The 21,455-nt window shown below is 44.1% G+C and overlaps 1 protein-coding gene across 1 annotated transcript in view; it reads right to left on the bottom strand.

Annotated features, from left to right (window-relative positions):
• The window catches only part of LOC106613892 (cytosolic carboxypeptidase 6), a 406,201-nt gene that overhangs the window by 143,830 nt on the left and 240,916 nt on the right, over window positions 1-21,455 (bottom strand). The window contains exon 6 of the mRNA XM_045687571.2: window positions 772-811. Within this exon, the coding sequence (XP_045543527.1) occupies window positions 772-811 (40 nt within the window). The remainder of the gene's footprint in view (window positions 1-771; window positions 812-21,455) is intronic.

A 21,455-nucleotide genomic window follows, 5' to 3' on the forward strand; every position in this document is an offset into this window, starting at 1 on the left:
TCACTTAAAAAAGACAAAGACCCTGATATGACATATAATGCTCTGCATGTCTGATTGTCCTTTTCAGAGTTGTCAAGGTCAGAGATAGTCTTTCCTGGGCATGGGGAACAGATGCCAAATAAATCTGTGAAATTAGCAGGCTCCACGTGCCTCCCTCACATAAGCATTATTTTAATCAAAGCATATTAGACCATCCAGATCATTTAGACATAATAGGCACTGTATCATTTCTGGCGTACCCATCTGTTTCCTCTCGCCATCTCTGCAATTTGCTCCATCACCCAGCTGCTTTTACAAGACATTGGGTTCGCCTTCCGCAGCAAAGACTCTTTAGAGCAGCACCAGTCCAACTGGGGTGCTCCAGATCACAACACATCGCAGCTCCGCTGAGCAGCAGACACATGCTGTTTCATGATACCATATAATATGAAAATAATAGACAAGAGTTATTCCCATTAAATCCAATGAAATGAAAATAAACATAATAGATATGTTGATGTCTTCATTCACATTGCTATATCATCGTGCAGACGTTTTGAACAAAGCAATGACACCAGGGTGTCTGGTAACTGATCCTGTAGTGCCCCATTATCCAGGGAACCTTTATCTTTTAACGTGTACTCTGTGCTTGTAGTCACTATCAACTCTGCAAACAGAAGTTGTTTTCTGTCCACTGTTTTTTTCTGTCTAATGTCAACACTCACTCACTCACTCTCTCTCTCACACACACCCCATCAGCATCAGTAGAGTTAGGAAACACTGGGCACTCACCAGGGCTGGTGATGGTTAGGAGGTCAAGACGTCGCTGTTGCTGTAAGGAAAAGAGAAGAGAAGCAAGATCAGAAGGTCTTAGGGCGGAAATGGGTTGGTCAAGTCGAAATCTCTCCAAAACAAATAAAATGCCAAATTAGAGTATACGTAACATGTATGCTACATTATATTATGGGCATACGCATATAGCAAGTAACATCTGTTTGTGACTGGACACAAACAGCCATTTACTGTTTATCTCAGTCGTAAAATTGGTCGGCATCAGTTTATTATTTTTGCACAAGGCAATAGTTTGTCTGATCCATTTCCAACATTCGTTCTCTGTGTTGTCTCTATTGCAGCCAGGGGAATGTGCCTTGCCTGTCCGCTCGGCCTGTGTGATGGAGTGTTTATGAGAGTGTGCCCAATTTTACACTTCATGTCTCTAGTTTGGAGAGGGGGGCCAGAAGAGGTGCTAGCTCACCCCCCTCTTTAACCCTCTGCCAAGGCTGCAGGCTCCTGAGTGCTGCATTAATCAACACCTTCTCCCTCTCTTACACTGTGTGTCACTGAGGAACCAGATCATGCACCACAGGCTAGGGAGGTGTGTGTGTGTGTGTGTGTGTGTGTGTGTGTGTGTGTGTGTGTGTGTGTGTGTGTGTGTGTGTGTGTGTGTGTGTGTGTGTGTGTGTGTGTGTGTGTGTGTGTGTGTGTGTGTGTGTGTGTGTGTTCACGCGATGCTACATATTTTTTGTCATTCCGTTGATTGGATGCTGATGATAGGTTCACCTGCTGGACCACAGACTGTGATCAATGCAAATGTAATCAGAGGATGAAGCCAACTCCTTAGCATCTTAATGTAAAAACACACATATGTATCCCTCCAAAGCCAACAGTGCTTCAGGTCCACTCTCACCATATGGACAACAGTCAGAACCTCTCAGATGCACTAAACACATTTCAGATGAATGCATAGTGAGTGTTGTGGAGTATAGAGAGAGGCAGGAAGTGGTAGTCGAGGCAGCAGAGGTCACTGTGACAGCATGAGAGCAACCAGCCCCAGTAAGACACCTGTGTAGGCTGTTGACTCACCACTTATTTGATATGGAGCCACTGCACTAATCAATATCAAAACAGAAAGATGTATCTAGACCTCACTGTTGCTACATATACATATTGTAACACAGAGAATGCTATCTTAGCTTACATTACATGAGACATATCATGAACTCAAAGCAATTTTGAGGATTTAAAAATTATGTTATGTCATTTGAGAGGAAAATGTATATACCGCAGTGGACAAATTATTAAATCAAAATTCCAGCATGATCTTTTTTGTCCATTGATTGATTTCTGTAATAAAGTCATTTTGAAATGATTCTATCCTAATTCATAAATTACCTCGCTCTGATTTTGTTTGAATAACCAACAGGCTGATGTTCATGCAGAACTCCTATTTAGAACTTTGTATCGCCCTCTACTGGCAGTCTGTTACTCTGCAAGTGAAAGTGGGGAGGAAGTAAAACAATCATTCCTCTTGTCAAGACACACTCTCTTTGGGAAAGTAAGGCTGGCTGTGTGATCAAAATCACTGGAGTATGTCCATGTTATTAAAATCAGTCCCTTGAAAACATTCAACACGGCATATTCAGACCGATTACCTCTAAGTACAAAACTATGCTCAGTACAGATACAGCATTCAGAGAATATTGTGTACATGAAGACATTTCCCTTGTAACTAATTCACAAAAATCCATCAAAATGTCACATGACAATTCATTCTGGTGTTGCCTGAATACTCAGTTCAGTGAAATAAAGAGAGTAGAAACCATATTCATACAGGTGTGAAAACCCATTCACAACAGCTCTCAGTAAAATAATATTGATCTGCCATATACTGTACGTCACTGTAACGAGCCAGTCCATATCACAGGGTTACTGTGTGCCACTGGCCAGCCTGGAGAGGAACTGAGGAGGATTTGCCAAACTGTGTTTCAGCCTGGCCCAATCCTGTACCCTGACGCTGCTTATCCTGAGATAATTAATCTACAGTGAATTAGAGTATTATAGCACACTAACACTGCTCGCATCACTCTCTCATTGTCACTCCTTACATGGATAAGGTGCTTAGTGTTTCCCAGGAAGAGAGAGAGGGAGAGAGAGAGAAAGAGAGAGAGAGAGAGAGAGCGAAGAATCACATTAGGAAAGGCAATCCTGGGCAGAAAATAGGATTGTATTAATCTTTATCAAACGCAGCCAAGAGCTGTGGAATCACAGCACCCAATACACCCTCTGCCAGCACAGCCACCACGCGGAGTCCGTGTCCAGTGCTCCAACGCTGTCACAGGGCTTAACCAAGGCCTGATATAGAATGATACTGTGTCAGAGTGTGTGTGTGCATGTGTACATCAAGTTGACAGTGCTGATCATTTCCAGTGGCCCAGCCAGAGTCTAAGATTAATGGGTGGAACAGGTTAAATGGCTGTGAGGCTGGGAACAGACTGTAGGTTGCCAATACACCTACCCAGCTGTCATGGTAACACCTAAACCCCCAATGTTCCTACTAAAGGTACCAGTGTCACATCATAGCAAACAAACACAAGATCCTGTTTAAAGGACTTAGAGGTTGGGTTTTTATTTATATTTTAGTAATTTAACAAACATTCTTATCTAAAGTGACTTAAGTACCTTGTTCAAGGGCACATCGACAGATTTTTCACCTAGTCGGCTCGGGGATTCGAACCAGCGCCCTTTCAGTTACTGGCCCAAAACTCTCAAATGCTCCAGTAAATTAGGAGTGTCATGATTGATCTTACTTCCTTGCAACTTCTGTAAGCTCTGGCTCTTGCCTTGCAGTTAGAGTGTGGGCCAGTAACCGAAAGGTTGCTGGTTCGACTACCTGAGCCGACAAGGTGAAAAATCTGTCCATCTGCCCTTGTGCAAGGTACTTGACCCTAATTTGTTCCAGGGGCGCTGTACTACTATGGCTGACCCTGTAAAACAACACATTTCACTGCACCTATTCAGTGTATGTGACAATAAAACATATACAGGTAACTGCCAAAATAAAGGAAGCACCAAAATAAAGTGTCTTAATCGGGCATTGGGCCGCCACGAACCAGAACAGCTTCAATCCACCTTGGCATAGATTCTACAAGTGTCTGGAACTCTACTGGAGGAATGCGTCATTCTTCCAGGAGAAATTCCATCATTTGGTGTTAGTTGATGCTGGTGGAAAACGCTGTCTCAGGTGCCGTGTGGATGGGGGCATTGTCATCGTAGCCAAAATAATGATCTGCACAGCATTTTATACATGACCCTAAGCATGATGGGATGTTAATTGCTTAATTAACTCAGGAGGCACACCTGTGTATACTTTGTTTCCCTCATTTACTTAGTGCTTCCATTACTGGCAGTTACCTTTATATATATAAATAAAGTATATGTGTCCCGTGTGTGGTCCCGTGTGGCTCAGTTGGTAGAGCATGGTGTTTGCAACACCAGGGTTGTGGGTTCGATTCCCATGGGGGACCAGTATGGAGAAAAGAAATGTATGCATTCACTACTGTAAGTCGCTCTGGATAAGAGCGTCTGCTAAATGACGTAAATGTATATATATATACTACCGTTCAAAAGTTTGGGGTCACTTAGCAATGTCCTTGTTTTTGAAAGAAAAGCACATTTTTTGTCCATTAAAGTAACATCAAATTGATCAGAAATACAGTGTAGACATTGTTCATGTTGTAAATTACTATTGTAGCTGGAAACGGCAGATTTCTTATGAAATATCTACATAAGCGCACAGAGGCCCATTATCAGCAACCATCACTCCTGTGATGTCAACAGTGAAGAGGTGACTCCGGGATGCTGGCCTTCAAGGTAGAGTTGCAAAGAAAAAGCCATATCCCAGACTGGCCAATAAAAATAAGAGATTAATATGGGCAAAAGAACACAGACACCTGACAGAGGAACTCTGCCTAGAAGGCCAGCATCCCGGAGTCGCCTCTTCACTGTTGACGTTGGGACTGATGTTTTGTGGAAACTATTTAAAATAACACATCCTAGATCTGAATGAATGAAATATTCTTATTAAATACTTTTTTCTTTACATAGTTGAATGTGCTGACAACAAAATCACACAAAAATAATCAATGGAAATCCAATTTATCAACCCATGGAGGTCTGGATTTGGAGTCACACTCAAAATTAAAGTGGAAAACCACACTACAGGCTGATCCAACTTTGATGTAATGTCCTTAAAACAAGTCAAAATGAGGCTCAGTAGTGTGTGTGGCCTCCACGTGCCTGTATGACCTCCCTACAACGCCTGGGCATGCTCCTGATGAGGTGGCGGATGGTCTCCTGAGGGATCTCCTCCCAGACCTGGACTAAAGCATCCGCCAACTCCTGGACAGTCTGTGGTGCAACGTGGCGTTGGTGGATGGAGCGAGACATGATGTCCCAGATGTGCTCAATTGGATTCAGGTCTGGGGAACGGGCGGGCAAGTCCATAGCATCAATGCCTTCCTCTTGCAGGAACTGCTGACACACTCCAGTCACATGAGGTCTAGCATTGTCTTGCATTAGGAGGAACCCAGGGCCAACCGCACCAGCATATGGTTTCACAAGGGGTCTGAGGATCTCATCTCGGTTCCTAATGGCAGTCAGGCTACCTCTGGCGAGCACATGGAGGGCTGTGTGGCCCCCCAAAGAAATGCCACCCCACACCATGACTGACCCACCGCCAAACCGGTCATGCTGGAGGATGTTGCAGGCAGCAGAACGTTCTCCACGGCGTCTCCAGACTCTGTCACGTCTGTCACATGTGCTCAGTGTGAACCTGCTTCATCTGTGAAGAGCACAGGGCGCCAGTGGCGAATTTGCCAATCTTGGTGTTCTCTGGCAAATGCCAAACGTCCTGCACGGTGTTGGGCTGTAAGCACAACCCCCACCTGTGGACGTCGGGCTCACATACCACCCTCATGGAGTCTGTTTCTCACCGTTTGAGAAGACACATGCACATTTGTGGCCTGCTGGAGGTCATTTTGCAGGGCTCTGGCAGTGCTCCTCCTGCTCCTCCTTGCACAAAGGCGGAGGTAGCGGTCCTTCTGCTGGGTTGTTGCCCTCCTACGGCCTCCTCCACGTCTCCTGATGTACTGGCCTGTCTCCTGGTAGCGCCTCCATGCTCTGGACACTACGCTGACAGACACAGCAAACCTTCTTGCCACAGCTCGAATTGATGTGACATCCTGGATGAGCTGCACTACCTGAGCCACTTGTGTGGGTTGTAGACTCCGTCTCATGCTACCACTAGAGTGAAAGCCCCGCCAGCATTCAAAAGTGACCAAAACATCAGCCAGGAAGCATAGGAACTGAGAAGTGGTCTGTGGTTACCACCTGCAGAACCACTCCTTTATTGGGGGTGTCTTGCTAATTGCCTATAATTTCCACCTGTTGTCTATTCCATTTGCACATCAGCATGTGAAATGTATTGTCAATCAGTGTTGCTTCCTAAGTGGACAGTTTGATTTCACAGAAGTGTGATTGACTTGGAGTTACATTGTGTTGTTTAAGTGTTCCCTTTATTTTTTTGAGCAGTGTATATATATATATATATATATGTATATACAATTGAAGTCGGAAGTTTACATACACTTTAGGTTGGAGTCATTAAAACTCATATTTCAACCCCTCCACAAATTTCTTGTTAACAAACTATAGTTTTGGCAAGTCGGTTAGGACATATACTTTGTGCAAGACACAAGTAATTTTTGTTATTGGTGTCCTTTAGTAATGGTTTCTTTTCAGCAATTTGACCATGAAGGCCTGATTCACGCTATCTCGTCTGAAGAGTTGACGTTGAAATGTGTCTATTGCTTGAACTCTGTGAAGCATTTATTTGGGCTGCAATTTCTGAGGCTGGTAACTCTAATGAACTTATCCTCTGCAGCAGAGGTAACCCTGGTTCTTCCTTTCCTGTGGCGGTCCTCATGAGAGCCAGTTTCATCATAGTGCTTGATGTTTTTTGCGATTGCACGAAGAAACTTTCAAAGTTCTTGACCTTTTTCAGATTGACTAACATTCATGTCTTAAAGTAATGATGGACTTTCGTTTCTCTTTGCTTATTTGAGCTGTTCTTGCCATAATATGGACTTGGTCTTTTACCAAATAGGGCTATCTTCTGTATACCACCCTTACCTTGTCACAAAACAACTGATTGGCTCAAACGCATTAAGAAGGAAAGAAATTCCACAAATTAAATTTTAACAAGGCACACCTGTCAGTACTAAAAGTGGAGTAGCAATTCAATGGCTCAGACACAAGACGTATGTGGCAGGGTCTACAGACTATCACGGATTACAAAGGGAAGACCAGCCATGTCGTCTTGCTCCCGGACAAGCTAAACACCTTCTTTGCCCGCTTTGAGAATAACACACTGCCACCAACGCAGCCCGCTCCCAAGGACTGTGGGCTCTCGTTCTCCGTGGCCGACGTGAGTAAGACATTTAAACGTGTTAACCTTCGCAAGGCTGCCGGCCCAGACGGTATCCAGAGCCGCGTCCTCAGAGCATGCACAGACCAGCTGGCTGGAGTGTTTACGGACATATTCAGTCTCTCCCTATGCCATTCTGCAGTCCCCACTTGCTTCAAGATGTCCTGACCTATAGAAAGCAAAGACTATCGCCCCGTAGCACTCACTTCTGTCATCATGAAGTGCTTTGAGAGGCTAGTTAAGGATCATATCACCTCTACCTTACTTGACACCCTAGACCCACCTCAATTTGCATACCGCCCCAATAGATCCACATACGATACAATCACCACCCCACTGCACACTGTCCCATCTGGACAAGAGGAATACCTATGTAAGAATGCTGTTCATTGACTATAGCTCAGCCTTCAACACCATAGTACCCTCTAAGCTCATCATTAAGCTCGGGCCCTGGGTCTGAACCCTGCCCTGTGCAACTAGGTCCTCGAGAGAACGCCACTATCCACATCGACGGGACCGCAGTGGAGAAGGTGAGTTCCTTGGGCGTACACATCACCGACAATCTGAAATGCTCCACCCACACAGACAGTGTGGTGAAGTATGGGCAACAACATCTCTTCAACCTCAGGAGGCTGAAGAAATTTGTCTTGGCCCCTAAGACCCTCACAAACTGTTACAGACGCATAATTGAGATCATCCTGTCGGACTGTATCACCACCTGGTACGGGAACTTCACTGCCCGCAACCGTTGGGCTCTCCAGAGGGTGGTGCGGTCTGCCCAACGCATCACCCGGGGCACACTGCCTGCCCTCCAGGACACCTACAGCAACCGAGGTCACAGGAAGGCCAAAGTGTGCATCAAAGCGGGGACCGAGAGACTGAAAAACAGTTTCTATCTCAAGGCCATCAGACTGTTAAATACCCATCACTAGCCGGCTACCACCCGGTTACTCAACCCAGCACCTTAGAGGCTGCTGCCCTATATACATAGACATGGAATCACTGGTCACTTTAATAATGGAACACTAGTCACTTCAATAATGTTTACATACTGCTTTACTCATTTCATATGTATACACTGTATTCTATTCTACTGTATTTTAGTCAATGCCACTCTGACATTGCTTGTCCTAATATTTATATATTTCTTAACCCAATTATTTTACCTTACATTTGTGTGTATTGTTGTGAATTGTTAGATATTACTACACTGTTGGATCTAGGAGCACAAGCATTTCGCTACACCCGCAATAACATCTGCTAAATATGTGTATGTGACCAATATTTCATTTAAATTGAAATGCATTCCAGGTGACTACCTCATGAAGCTGGTTGAGAGAATGCCAAGAGTATGCAAAGCTGTCATCAAGACAAAGGGTGGCTACTTTGAAGAATTTTTTGGTTACTACATGATTCCATATGTGTTATTTCATAGTTTTGATGTCTTCACTATTATTCTAGTGAAAGTTATGATCCCTTATTGTTGTATCTTTTCAATCCACTTGCTGCTCCCGAGTGGCACAGCGGTCTAAGGCACTGCATCTCAGTGCTAGAGACGTCACTACAGACCCTGGTTCGATTCCAGGCTGTATCACAACCGGCTGTGATTGGGAGTCCCATAGGGAGACGCACAATTGGCCCAGCGTCGTCCGGGTTAGGGTTTGGCCTGGGTAGGCCGTCATTGTAAATAAAAAAAATTCTTAACTGACTTGCCTAGTTAAATTAAGGTTAAATAAATAAATAAAATAAAGACAGGTTAAAGAAGGATTTTAAAGCCTTGAGACAATTGAGACTTTTTTTTATTTATTTTTATTTCACCAGGTAGGCCAGTTGAGAACAAGTTCTCATTTACAACTGCGACCTGGCCAAGATAAAGCAAAGCAGTGCGACAAAAACAACACATAAATAAATGTACAGTCAATAACTGTCACGCCCTGATCTGTTTCACCTGTCTTTGTGATTGTCTCCACCCACCTCCAGGTGTCACCCATCTTCCCAGTTATCCCCTGGATATTTAAACCTGTGTTTTCTGTATGTCTGTGCCAGTTTGTCTTGTATGTTCCAAGTCAACCAGCGTGGTTTTCCCGTGCGCTTCCCTTTTCTAGGCTGTTTTGCTAAGTCTTCCCAGTTCTGACCCTTGCCTCTTTCCTGGACTCTGTACCTGCCTGCCTGACCATTCTACGTGCCCTGACCTCGAGCCTGCCTGCCACACTGTACCTCCTGGACTCTGAACTGGTTTTGACCTTTTGCCTGTCCACAACCATTCTCTTGCCTACCCCGTTTGGATTATCAGTAAATATCAAAGACTCAAACCATCTGCCTCCCGTGTCTGCATCTGGGTCTTGCCTTGTGCCCTTATAATAACACAAAAGACAAAATATATATACAGTGTGTGCAAATGTAGTAAGATTAGGGAGGTAAGGCAATAAATAGGCCACAGTGGCGAAATAATTACAATTTAGCATTAACACTGGAGTGATAGATGTGCAGATGATGATGTGTAAGTAGAGATACTGGGGTGCAAAAGAGCAAAAAATAAATAACAATATGGGGATGAGGTAGTTGGGTGGGCTATTTACAGATGGGCTGTGTATAGGTGGCAATGATCAGTAAGTTGCTCTGACAGCTGATGCTTAAAGTTAGTGAGGGAGATATAAGGCTTCAGTGATTTTTGCAATTAGTTCGAGTCATTGGCAGCAGAGAACTGGAAAGAAAGGCAGCCAAAAGAGGAGTTGGCTTTAGGGATGACCAGTGAAATATACCTGCTGGAGCAAGTGCTACGGGTGGGTGTTTCTATGGTGACCAGTGAGATGAGATAAGGCGAGGCTTTACCTAGCGAAGACTTATAGATAACCTGGAGCCAGTGGGTTTGGCGACGAATATGAAGCGAGGACCAGCCAACGAGAGCATACAGGTTCGCAGTGGTGGGTAGTATATGGGGCTTTGGTGACAAAACGGATGGCACTGTGATAGACTGCATCCAATTTGCTGAGTAGAGTGTTGGAAGCTATTTTGTAAATGACATCGCCGAAGTCAAGGATCAGTAGGATAGTCAGTTTTATGAGGGTATGTTTAGCAGCATAAGTGAAGGAGGCTTTGTTGCAAAATAGGAAGCCAATTCTAGACTTAATTTTGGATTGGAGATGCTTAATGTGAGTCTGGAAGGAGAGTTTACAGTCTAACCAGACACCTAGGTATTTGTAGTTGTCCACATATTCTACGTCAGAACCGTCCAGAGTAGTGATGCTGGACGGGCGGGCAGGTGTGGGCAGCGATCGGTTGAAGAGCATGCATTTAGTTTTACTTGCATTTAAGAGCAGTTGGAGGCCACAGAAGGAGTGTTGTATGGCATTGAAGCTCGTCTGGAGGTTTGTTAACACAGTGTCCAAAGAAGGGCCAGAAGTATACAGAATGGTGTTGTCTGCGTAGAGGTGGATCCGAGAATCACCAGCAGCAAGAGCAACAACATTGATATATATAGAGAAAAGAGTCGGCCAGAGATTTAAACCCCTCAAATTTGACACAATGAACTCTATCTGAGAAGTAGTTGGTGAACCAGGCGAGGCAGTAATTTGAGATACCAAGGCTGTTGAGTCTGCCAATAAGAATGCGGTGATTGACAGAGTCGAAAGCCTTGGCCAGGTCGATGCAGACGGCTGCACAGTATTGTATTTTATCGATGTTGGTTATGATATCGTTTAGGACCTTGAGCGTGGCTGAGGTGCACCCATGACCAGCTCGGACACCAGATTGCATAGCGGAAAAGGTACGGTGGGATTCAAAATGGTCGGTGATCTGTTTGTTAACTTGGCTTTCGAAGACTTTTGAAATGGGCAGGGCAGGATAGAAATAGGTCTGTAACAGTTTGGGTCTAGAGTGTCTCCCCCTTTGAAGAGGGGGATGACCGTGGCAGCTTTCCAATCTTTAGGAATCTCAGACAATACGACAATATGAGAGGTTGAACAGGCCAGTAATAGGGTTTGCAACAATTGAGGTGGGTAATTTTAGAAAGAGAGGGTCCAGATTGTTTAGCCCAGCTGATTTGTAAGGGTCCAGATTTTGCAGCTCTTTCAGAACATCAGCTATCTGGATTTGGGTGAAGGAGAAGCGGGGAGGCTTGGGGAGGCTGTGGGTGGTGCAGAGCTGTTGGCCGGAGTAGGAGTAGCCAGGTGGAAAGCATGGCCAGCCGTAGAAAAATGCTTATTGAAATGATCGATTATCGTAGATTTATCGGTGGTGACAGTGTTTCCTAGCCCCAGTGCAGTGGGCAGCTGGGAGGAGGTGCTCTTATTCTCCATGGACTTTACAGTGTGCCAAAACGTTTTGGAGTTTGTGCTACAGGATGCAAATTTCTGTTTGAAAAAGCTAGCCTTTGCTTTCCTAACTGACTGTGTATATTGGTTCCTAACTTCCCTGAAAAGTTGCATATCGCGGGGGCTATTCGATGCTAATGCAGTATGCCACAGGATGTTTTTGTGCTGATCAAGGTCAGTCCCATTACGGACACAGGCAATGAGACAGTGATTGCTGAGATCCTGGTTGAAGACAGCAGAGGTGTATTTAGAGGGCAGGTTGGTCAGGATGATATCTATGAGGTTGCCCATGTTTATGGATTTAGGGTTGTACCTGGTAGGTTCCTTGATAATTTGTGTGAGATTGAGGGCATCTAGTTTAAGATTGTAGGACGGCCGGGGTGTTAAGCATATCCCAGTTTAGTTCACCTAACAGTACGAACTCTGAAGATAAATGGGGGGCAATCAATTCACAGGGCACAACTGGGGGCTGAGGAGGGTCTATAACAAGCGGCAACAGTGAGAGACTAATTTCTGGAAAGGTGGATTTTTAAAAGTAGAAGCTCGAACTGTTTGGGCACAGACCTGGATAGCATGACAGAACTCTGCAGATTATCTCTGCAGTAGATTGCAACTCTGCCCCCTTTGGCAGTTCTATCTTGGCAGAAAATGTTGTAGTTGGGGATGGAAATTTCAGAATTTTTGGTGGCCTTTCTAAGCCAGGATTCAGGCACGGCTAGGACATCAGGGTTGGCGGAGTGTGCTAAAGCAGTGAATAAAACGAACTTAGGGAGGAGGCTTCTGATGTTAACATACATGAAACCAAGGCTTTTACGGTTACAGAAGTCAACAAATGATAGTGCCTGGGGAATAGGAGTGGACCTTGGGGCTACAGGGCCTGGGTTAACTTCTACATCACCAGAGGAACAGAGGAGTAGTAGGATAAGGGTACAGCTATAGGCTATAAGAACTGGTCGTCTAGTGCGTTGGGAACAGAGCTGATTTCTGTGCGTAGTAGAATAGATTTAGGGCATAATGTACAGACAAGGGTATGGTAGGATGTGAGTACAGTGGAGGTAAACCTAGTGACGATGAGAGAGGTTTAATCTCTGGAGGCACCAGTTAAGCCAGGTGAGGTCTCCGCATGTGTGTGGGGTAGGACAAAAGAGCTATCTAAGGCATGTTGAGCGGGACTGAGGGCTCTACAGTGAAATAAAACAATAAGAATCATTCACACACATCCACTGGCTTCCAGTTGAAGCTCGCATCCGCTACAAGACCATGGTGATTGCCTACGGAGCTGTGAAGGGAACGGCACCTCCATACCTTCAGGCTCTGATCAGGCCCTACACCCAAACAAGGGCACTGCGTTCATCCACCTCTGGCCTGCTGGCCCCCCTACCTCTGAGGAAGCACAGTTCCCGCTCAGCCCAGTCAAAACTGGTCGCTGCTCTGGCACCCCAATGGTGGAACAAGCTCCCTCACGACGCCAGGACAGCGGAGTCAATCACCACCTTCCGGAGACACCTGAAACCCCACCTCTTTAAGGAATACCTAGGATAGGATAAAGTAATCCTTCTAACCCCCCCCCCCCCCCCCCCCTTAAAAGATTTAGATGCACTATTGTAAAGTGGTTGTTCCACTGGATATCATAAGGTGAATGCACCAATTTGTAAGTCGCTCTGGATAAGAGCGTCTGCTAAATGACTTAAATGTAATGTAATGTAATGTAAGAACTAGCCAAGACAACAGTGGACAAGGCATATTGACATTATAGAGAGGCATAAAGCAATCACAGGTGTTGATCGGGAAAGCTAAGACAACAACAGGTAAATGGTGATGAATGGGCAGAGCGGGTCAGTTAGGTACATAAAGGGCCTGAATTCGAGGCTGGGGTCGACAGATAAACAAAATGAGGTACCGTGTTATTGAAATAGTCCGGGGGGCATCAGCTGTGTAGCCGAGTGATCATAGGGTCCAATGAACAGCAATAGGTGAGTCAGGGGGCCGTTCGGTAGTCACTACTACGCCAGGCGAGCGTGGAACACAGCGTTCAGAAAGCTAGCGGGCTGGGGCTAGCAGATGGTTATTCGGCAACATCGTAACGGAATAACCTGTTGAGACCACATCGGGCAATTACATCACCGGACCAGTCATGATGGATCGACGGGGCTCCATGTCGACAATAAAGGGTCCAGGCCAATTGGCAAAAGAGGTATTGTAGCCTTAGAATTAGCTGGTATATGGGCCTAGCTCGAGGCTAGCTCAAGCCTAACTGGTGCTTTCTTCGGGACAGAGGCATTAGCTAACAGTAGCTACTCGTTTGCAGCTAGCTAGCTTCGATGATCCGGTGTAATGATCCAGAGCGTCAGGAACCCGGTGATGTGGTAGAGAGAAGCAGTCCGATATGCTCTGGGTTGCTATCGCGCTGTGAAGACTGGCAGGTATTGTCCGGGCTAAGGCTGGCTGGTGTCTGAGCTGAAGGTGAAGACCGCTAGCCGTGGCTAACAAAGACTAGTAGCTAGTTAGTTCCTGATGGAGGTTCCGGTTATAAGGAATAAAAACAGCAGATCCGTACCACATTGGGTGAGGCGGGTTGCAGGAAAGTAGATTTAGTTTGTAGATAGAAAGTGAGATTAAAATATATACGAAAAAAACTACTATTTACACGGGATACGACACGGGATATGACAAAGACAAACACACGTCCGACTGCTACTCCATCTTGGATTGTATATGTGTGCCATTCAGAGTGTGAATGGGCAAGACAAAAGATTTAAGTGCCTTTGAACGGGGTATGGTTATAGGTGCCAGCCGCACCGGTTTGAGTGTGTCAAGAACTGCAACGCTGCTGGATGTATCAAGAATGGTACGTCACCCAAAGGACATCCAGTCAACTTGACACAACTGTGGGAAGCATTGGAATAAACATGGGCCCGACGTACTGATTCTGTTCTGAGGGCAAAAGGGGGTGCAACTCAGTATTAGAAAGGTGTTCCTAATGTTTTGTACACTCAGTCTATATAAAACTACTGGCTAAACAATTATAGACTGGCTTGACTGAGTGATTGGCTTATTCCACTCTGTTTTGTTGAACAGGATTCACCATAAGCATCAGCAAATAAAAACAGGCACCTGAAACTTTATTTCCAAAGGTCATTCATTTGATCTGTCTGATTCTCCCCCTGTCCAATGTAGGTGTAATCTGGTGCAAGTGATGAGCAGCACAGCTTTAATTAACAGAGCAGGCCAGCAGACAGGTGAGGAGAGCGCTCCCTCCACAGCAACAATCTAGGGAGAGACCGCAGCCTTCTGTAAAACCATTCATTTTTTACTAAACCTCACTTTTATGACTAAATTAAATATTCATGCACAATCTACCAGAACCCATTTGCAATATTTCCCCCTGAATTGACTTTTCATATTTGCTGATGATTATCATGTGAGTGAAGAAAGGGGGGAGTATTTCAAATCCACCCACCATTTTGTAGTTCATTTCAGATTCAATGAAAGGTCAATATTATACAATTACAGCAGGTTTCACCTCCAACCCCTTCCCAGTTATCAATTTAAACATATAGATGGATATAGCGCAAATATAATTAAACTAAGGTAAGGTTATATTACCAAGGAAAGAATATTGTGGAGGCAAATCTTGCAGGAACATCCACAGGGGGAGTAAATGCATGAAGCAATACTATCACCTGATTGTGGAACAGTTATTATTGACCCTGGTGAACTCTGTCCCTGTCCAGTTGAAGTAAGGGAAATTAGCAGGGAGCTATTTAAACCGTCTGCTTCCGTCCCTGCTCAGGGACTTAATGTCCTTGCTGGTGTCCCCCAGGATCTCTCCGTCTGACGCCTGCTTACCAGGGTCTGGACTGGGAGATGTGGAAGGAGATAGAGGGGGAGGGGGGTGTCAATAATCTGACTCACCTCTCCACCAGCCCCCATCTCTTTCTCTCTGAGAGTTCTGTTGCGTGACCAGGAGCAGATCAAATCAAACTCCCCCCTACTGTGAGTAACCACACTGCCTCCCCCTCAATCTCTCCCCCACGCCACACGCTCAACTCCCCCACACCCCAGTCTGTAGCCAGCTTGCCACATCATGATGCACTAACACACCACAAGATCAAGTTAGGGAAGCCTCTCTGTCTCTTACTCATCTTCCAAAGGGAGAAACAGGAGTGAGGTAATAGTGAGCTAATCGTCTCCTGGGTTTTGCCTTCACACTCACAGGTCAATACTGTGAGTGCCTGTTATATTACATGATTGAATATATATTCACACTGGATATTCTGCAAGATGCTCTACATCAATTTTATCATTGGCAATAACAAGTCATTTCCATGCACAAAAGCTAAAACATAAAATATACTGGCTATTGTTTTATTGGGTCTGTATTACTATTTTGTACAAAAAGGTGTCATTTTCATCTCTGGTTTTTCCATATCTGTATATATTTTCATGAATATGGGACTGACATGTAGCTGCAGAGTATTCTAGAAATAGCTGTGGGGGATTTGTGTAATTTAAGATGAATTGATATTAATAAATATTAACCATTCAATTGCAAACAATGGCAGTCTTGATTGGTTTATTGTCTTTCAGTGTGTACACTTGTTTTGAGAGTGTATAATGAAAAATAATCCTGCCAATTTCACCTCATTATTACCTGTATTAGTACAAACAACATTTAAAGGTGTCAAGGGTAATTATTGACCTGGCTCCATTTTAAATGGCTGCCAGTGTAGCAAAAATGTATCTATCACTCGGTATGCATGCAATTAAAAACTGTAGGACTGTGTAAAAATCTCAGGTCCGGGCAGGGGATGCTATTGTGTGACCAGGAGCCCTTGGTTAAAAACAACAATGAAACAAATAAAATATTAAATCCTTCAGAGAGAGAGAGCCAGCTCCCCTCAGACCAATAGTGTAACTCTGCCACCTGCGCTCCTGCAGTCCTCCTTCCACAGTAGACCAGAGAAATCTAATAACGCACCAGCCTTCCCCTGCCCCTGCCCTGGCCGACACACACCACTCTCTGATTCAGCAGTTAAAAACCATGATTGAATTTCATCTTGATTTCATTAAATATTCATAAAGGCCAATTAGAAGAGAAGCTTAGCAGGCTGCAAGAACCCTTTCCATCATTCTGTCACACGTAGTCCATCAGATGACCCATTTTGAAAGTGGACCCAGAGAGTCCATATGCTTGACCCTGACTCCTCCTGCTTCCCCTCCCTCCAAATCCTCTGAGTCTCTCTCATACACAAGGAAAGATGCAGGCAGGGAGACAGGGACAGAGACAAGAAGTACAGCCACTCAAAATACCCTGTGGGCTAAAAACGAACAGGCATATTTACAGATGGAAGCAGAGAGGATATCATCAGAGATCTGTATATAATGACGGGATGCTAACAATGGGAGTCGTTGTTCAAAAGGTGGGAAGACAGGCGACAAGCTTAGGTCCAAAATAAGCCCATAGAAACACATTGGGCTTATTTTGTACAGATTTTGGCGAGAGTGAAACCTCTTGCTTGGCCTCTTCCTCTCTGATATCATATAGAAGCATGCAGCCCCTTCATATGCCTTATGGACTGTGATTCATTCATAGGCAAAGAACCACTCTTTGATTTGTGGCTGGCGGAGGGAGGATGAATGGGCGATATATAATCACGCACACTGCAGTAACTGAATACATCACTTTAGAAATGAGGCACAGGAGCCTGAAGCCATAGTCACACACTGCCTGCCACCCATCTACATGAGCAGGGCCTGACAGGAGCTGGAGCTATTAGAGCAGAGGGGAACAGTTCATCACAGTCTCTCACTTCAACTACATTGGGAGTGTTGGACTCTGGTGGTAACCCCACACCCGCTGAACACCTTCTTCTGTGACCTGAAGAGAATCAATGACATCATGTTGACATGGTGACTGATCAATGATCTGACCACAGGCATAACATACCCAATGGTCCACCCTAACCCTCATTATTTGAGCAATTGGAATCTAACTGACCCCTCATCGATGGAGCGCAGATCAAGTGACCTGGTATTTACCAGAGGCTAGGACCAATGACCCCCTACCAGCAAACACAGTGTACAACCTCCACCAACCACAGTGTAATCCCGTTAAATAGCAGCTCTGACAACTATGTCATGTAAAGACCGATGCTGGAGTCGAAAAACAGGTATGGGGAGTCAAACATTTAAACTCTCTGGGCTAGGCGGGACGAAATCGTCCCACCTACGCAACAGCCAGTGTAATCCCGTGGCGCGATTTTCAAATACCTTAGAAATGCTATTACTTCAATTTCTCAAACATATGACTATTTTACACCATTTTAAAGACAAGACTCTCGTTAATCTAACCACACTGTACGATTTCAAAAAGGCTTTACAACGAAAGCAAAACATTAGATTATGTCAGCAGAGTACCCAGCCAGAAATAATCAGACACCCATTTTTCAAGCTAGCATATAATGTCACAAAAACCCAGAAGACAGCTAAATGCAGCACTAACCTTTGATGATCTTCATCAGATGACACACCTAGGACATTATGTTATACAATACATGCATGTTTTGTTCAATCAAGTTCATATTTATATCAAAAACCAGCTTTTTACATTAGCATGTGACGTTCAGAACTAGCATACCCCCCGCAAACCTCCGGTGAATTTACTAAATTACTCACGATAAACGTTCACAAAAAACATAACAATTATTTTAAGAATTATAGATACAGAACTCTTCTATGCACTCGATATGTCCGATTTTAAAATAGCTTTTCGGTGAAAGCACATTTTGCAATATTCTCAGTAGATAGCCCAGCCATCACGGCTAGCCATTTAGACACCGACCAAGTTTAGCCCTGACCAAACTCCGATTTACTATTACAAAAGTTTGATTACCTTTGTTGTCTTCGTCAGAATGCACTCCCAGGACTGCTACTTCAATAACAAATGTTGGTTTGGTCCAAAATAATCCATCGTTATATCCAAATAGCGGCGTTTTGTTCGTGCGTTCAAGACACTATCAAAAGTGTAAATAAGGGTCACGAGCATGGCGCAATTCGTGACAAAAAAAATCAAAATATTCCATTACCGTACTTCCAAGCATGTCAACCGCTGTTTAAAATCCATTTTTATGCCATTTTTCTCGTAAAAAAGCGATATTATTCCGACCGGGAATCTGCGTTTAGGTAAACAGACAAAAGAAAACAAAGCATGAGGTCGACTCGGGCACGCGCCTGAGTCTCACAGTACTGTAACCAGCCACTACCCAAACGCGGTACTTTTTTTCAACCAGAGCCTGCAAAGCCACGATTCAGCTTTTTGCCGCCTTCTGAGAGCCCATGGGAGCCGTAGGAAGTGTCACGTAACAGCAGAGATCCTCTGTAATGGATAGAGATAATCAAGAAGGGCAAGAAATTGTCAGACAGGCCACTTCCTGCATGGAATCTTCTCAGGTTTTGGCCTGCCATATGAGTTCTGTTATACTCACAGACACCATTCAAACAGTTTTAGAAACTTTAGGGTGTTTTCTATCCAAAGCCAATAATTATATGCATATTCTAGTTACTGGGCAGGAGTAGTAACCAGATTAAATCGGGTACGTTTTTTATCCAGCCGTGTCAATACTGCCCCCTAGCCCTAACAGGTTAATAAGGAACAAATACAGGAACAGCGTCAGCACACGGATAACAAAACAACATATAGGGAAGGAAATAACACAGGTGATTGAGTCCAGTTGATCGCTGATGCGCGTGACTCGGGAAGCAGGAGTGCGTAATGATGGTGGCAAGAGGGCGTAATGCTAGGGTAGCCCGGCACCCTCAAGCGCCACGGGGGCAGAAGAGGCAGGTAGCGGCGCGTAGCCTAGTGGTTAGCGCGTTGGGCCAGTAACCGAAAGGTTGCTGGATCGAATCCCCGAGCTGACAAGGTCAAAATCTGTCCTTCTGCCCCTGAACAAGGCAGTTAACCCACTGTTCCCTGGGAGGCTGTCATTGTAAATAAGAATTTATTCTTAACTGACTGGCCTAGTTAAATAAAGGTTAAATAAAAAATAAAAAAAGAGCGGGAGCAGGCGTGACATGTCAAGTCATCTTAACACTGAAAAGTTCAATCCATAGAACTTAATTAGGGTCAAGGGTCAATTAATGAGTTTCCCTAAATTGGTTTATTGCGGTTGTAGATTAAACGTTTTATGAATGTGTATGCATAATTAATAATGCTATAGATGATAGGTGATTTTATTAGTCATATGCACAGCTCCAAAAGTATAGAGACATTGACATATTTTTTGTTGTTTTGGCTCTGTACTCCAGCACTTTGGATTTGAAATGATACAATGACTATGAGGTTGAAGTGCAGACGGTCAGCTTGAATTTGAGGGTATTTTCATCCATATTGGGTGAACCGTTTAGAAATCACAGCACTTTTTGTACATAGCCCCCCCATTTTAGGGGACCAAAAGTATTGGGACAAATTAATTTATACTGTATGTGTAGTAAAGGTGCAATATGCAGAAATCCCTCCATCATTTCCTGGTTGCTAAAATTGTAATAGTTCGCCTAATTTCAGGTTATGTGACAAAACAAGCACTCATTGTACCATCTAGACCGCTGTGAAATATCTTTTCAATAACCACAAATATTGGATTTTCAGCTGTTTGAAGCTGGTGTAGAAAAGGGTTAGGATTAGGGTTACATAGAACAGATCTACTGCTTTTTATATTTGCTTTCAATGAGAACGACAGACCTATAATTCACATTTCTATGAGAATTTGACCGGGTCACCCAAAAAGTTACATAACGTATTGCAGCTTTAAAGGAGCAAAAAGTTTAGTATTTGGTCCCATATTCATAGCACGCAATGACTACATCAAGCGTGTGACTCTACACATTTGTTGGATGCATTTGCTGTTTGTGTTTCCGATTATTTTGTGCCCAATACAAATGAATGGTAAATAATGGATTGTGTCATTTTGGATTCACTTTTATTGTAAATAAGAATATCAATTATGTTTCTAAACACTTCTACATTGATGTGGATGCTACCATGACTACGGATAATCCTGATTGAATCGTGAATAATGATGAGTGAGAAAGCTGCAGATGCACAAATATCATACACCCAAGACATGCTGGACTCTCACCATTACAATAATAGGGGAGGTTAGCATTTTTGTGGGGTATGATATTTGTGCCTCTGTAACTTTCTCACTCATCAATATTCACAATTCATGCAGGATTATCTGTAATCATGGTTGCATCCACTTTAATACACATAAGTGAATTTGTCACAATACTTTTGGTCCCCTAAAATGGGGGGACTATGTACAAAAATATTCTAAACGGTTCACCCGATATGGATGAAAATACCCTCAAATTAAAGCTGACAGTCTGCACTTTAACCTCATAGCTGTTATCATTTATCATTTCAACAAAATGTGTCAATGTCCCAATACTTTTGGAGCTCACTGTATTTGCAAGGTACAGTGAAATTCTTAAGCTCCAAAATGGCATGTAGCCAGGCCTCCCCAAAAAATGTACTAAGAAAAAAACATAAATAATTTATCTTCGTCTCTCTGTGTTAAATAATTTTCTTGCAATTGGCAAGAGGCTGAACGTATCTCACCGGAGAAAGCATCCAAGCAATCAAAACAGCGTCCCTCTGTCTCAGTATGTGTAGCCCATCTATCTGGTGCTGTCTGGTCAAAAAGACTATGATATTGTTGCTGCAGGGTGCATTGAATGCAAGGGAAACTGAGTGAGCTCAACTGTGAATGTTCCTGGAGCACCAAAACAAAGTATCAAGGGAAGCCAGTTTGGATTTGGCTTCACACCATTACGGGACGAGACCCGTAATCATCTGCGCATTCCATAAGGGCACGAAATCCAAAAACACACAGCAC

The sequence above is a fragment of the Salmo salar genome, chromosome 10 (genome assembly GCF_965601325.2).
Source record: "Salmo salar chromosome 10, fSalSal1, whole genome shotgun sequence".
NCBI classification, from domain to species: domain Eukaryota; kingdom Metazoa; phylum Chordata; class Actinopteri; order Salmoniformes; family Salmonidae; genus Salmo; species Salmo salar.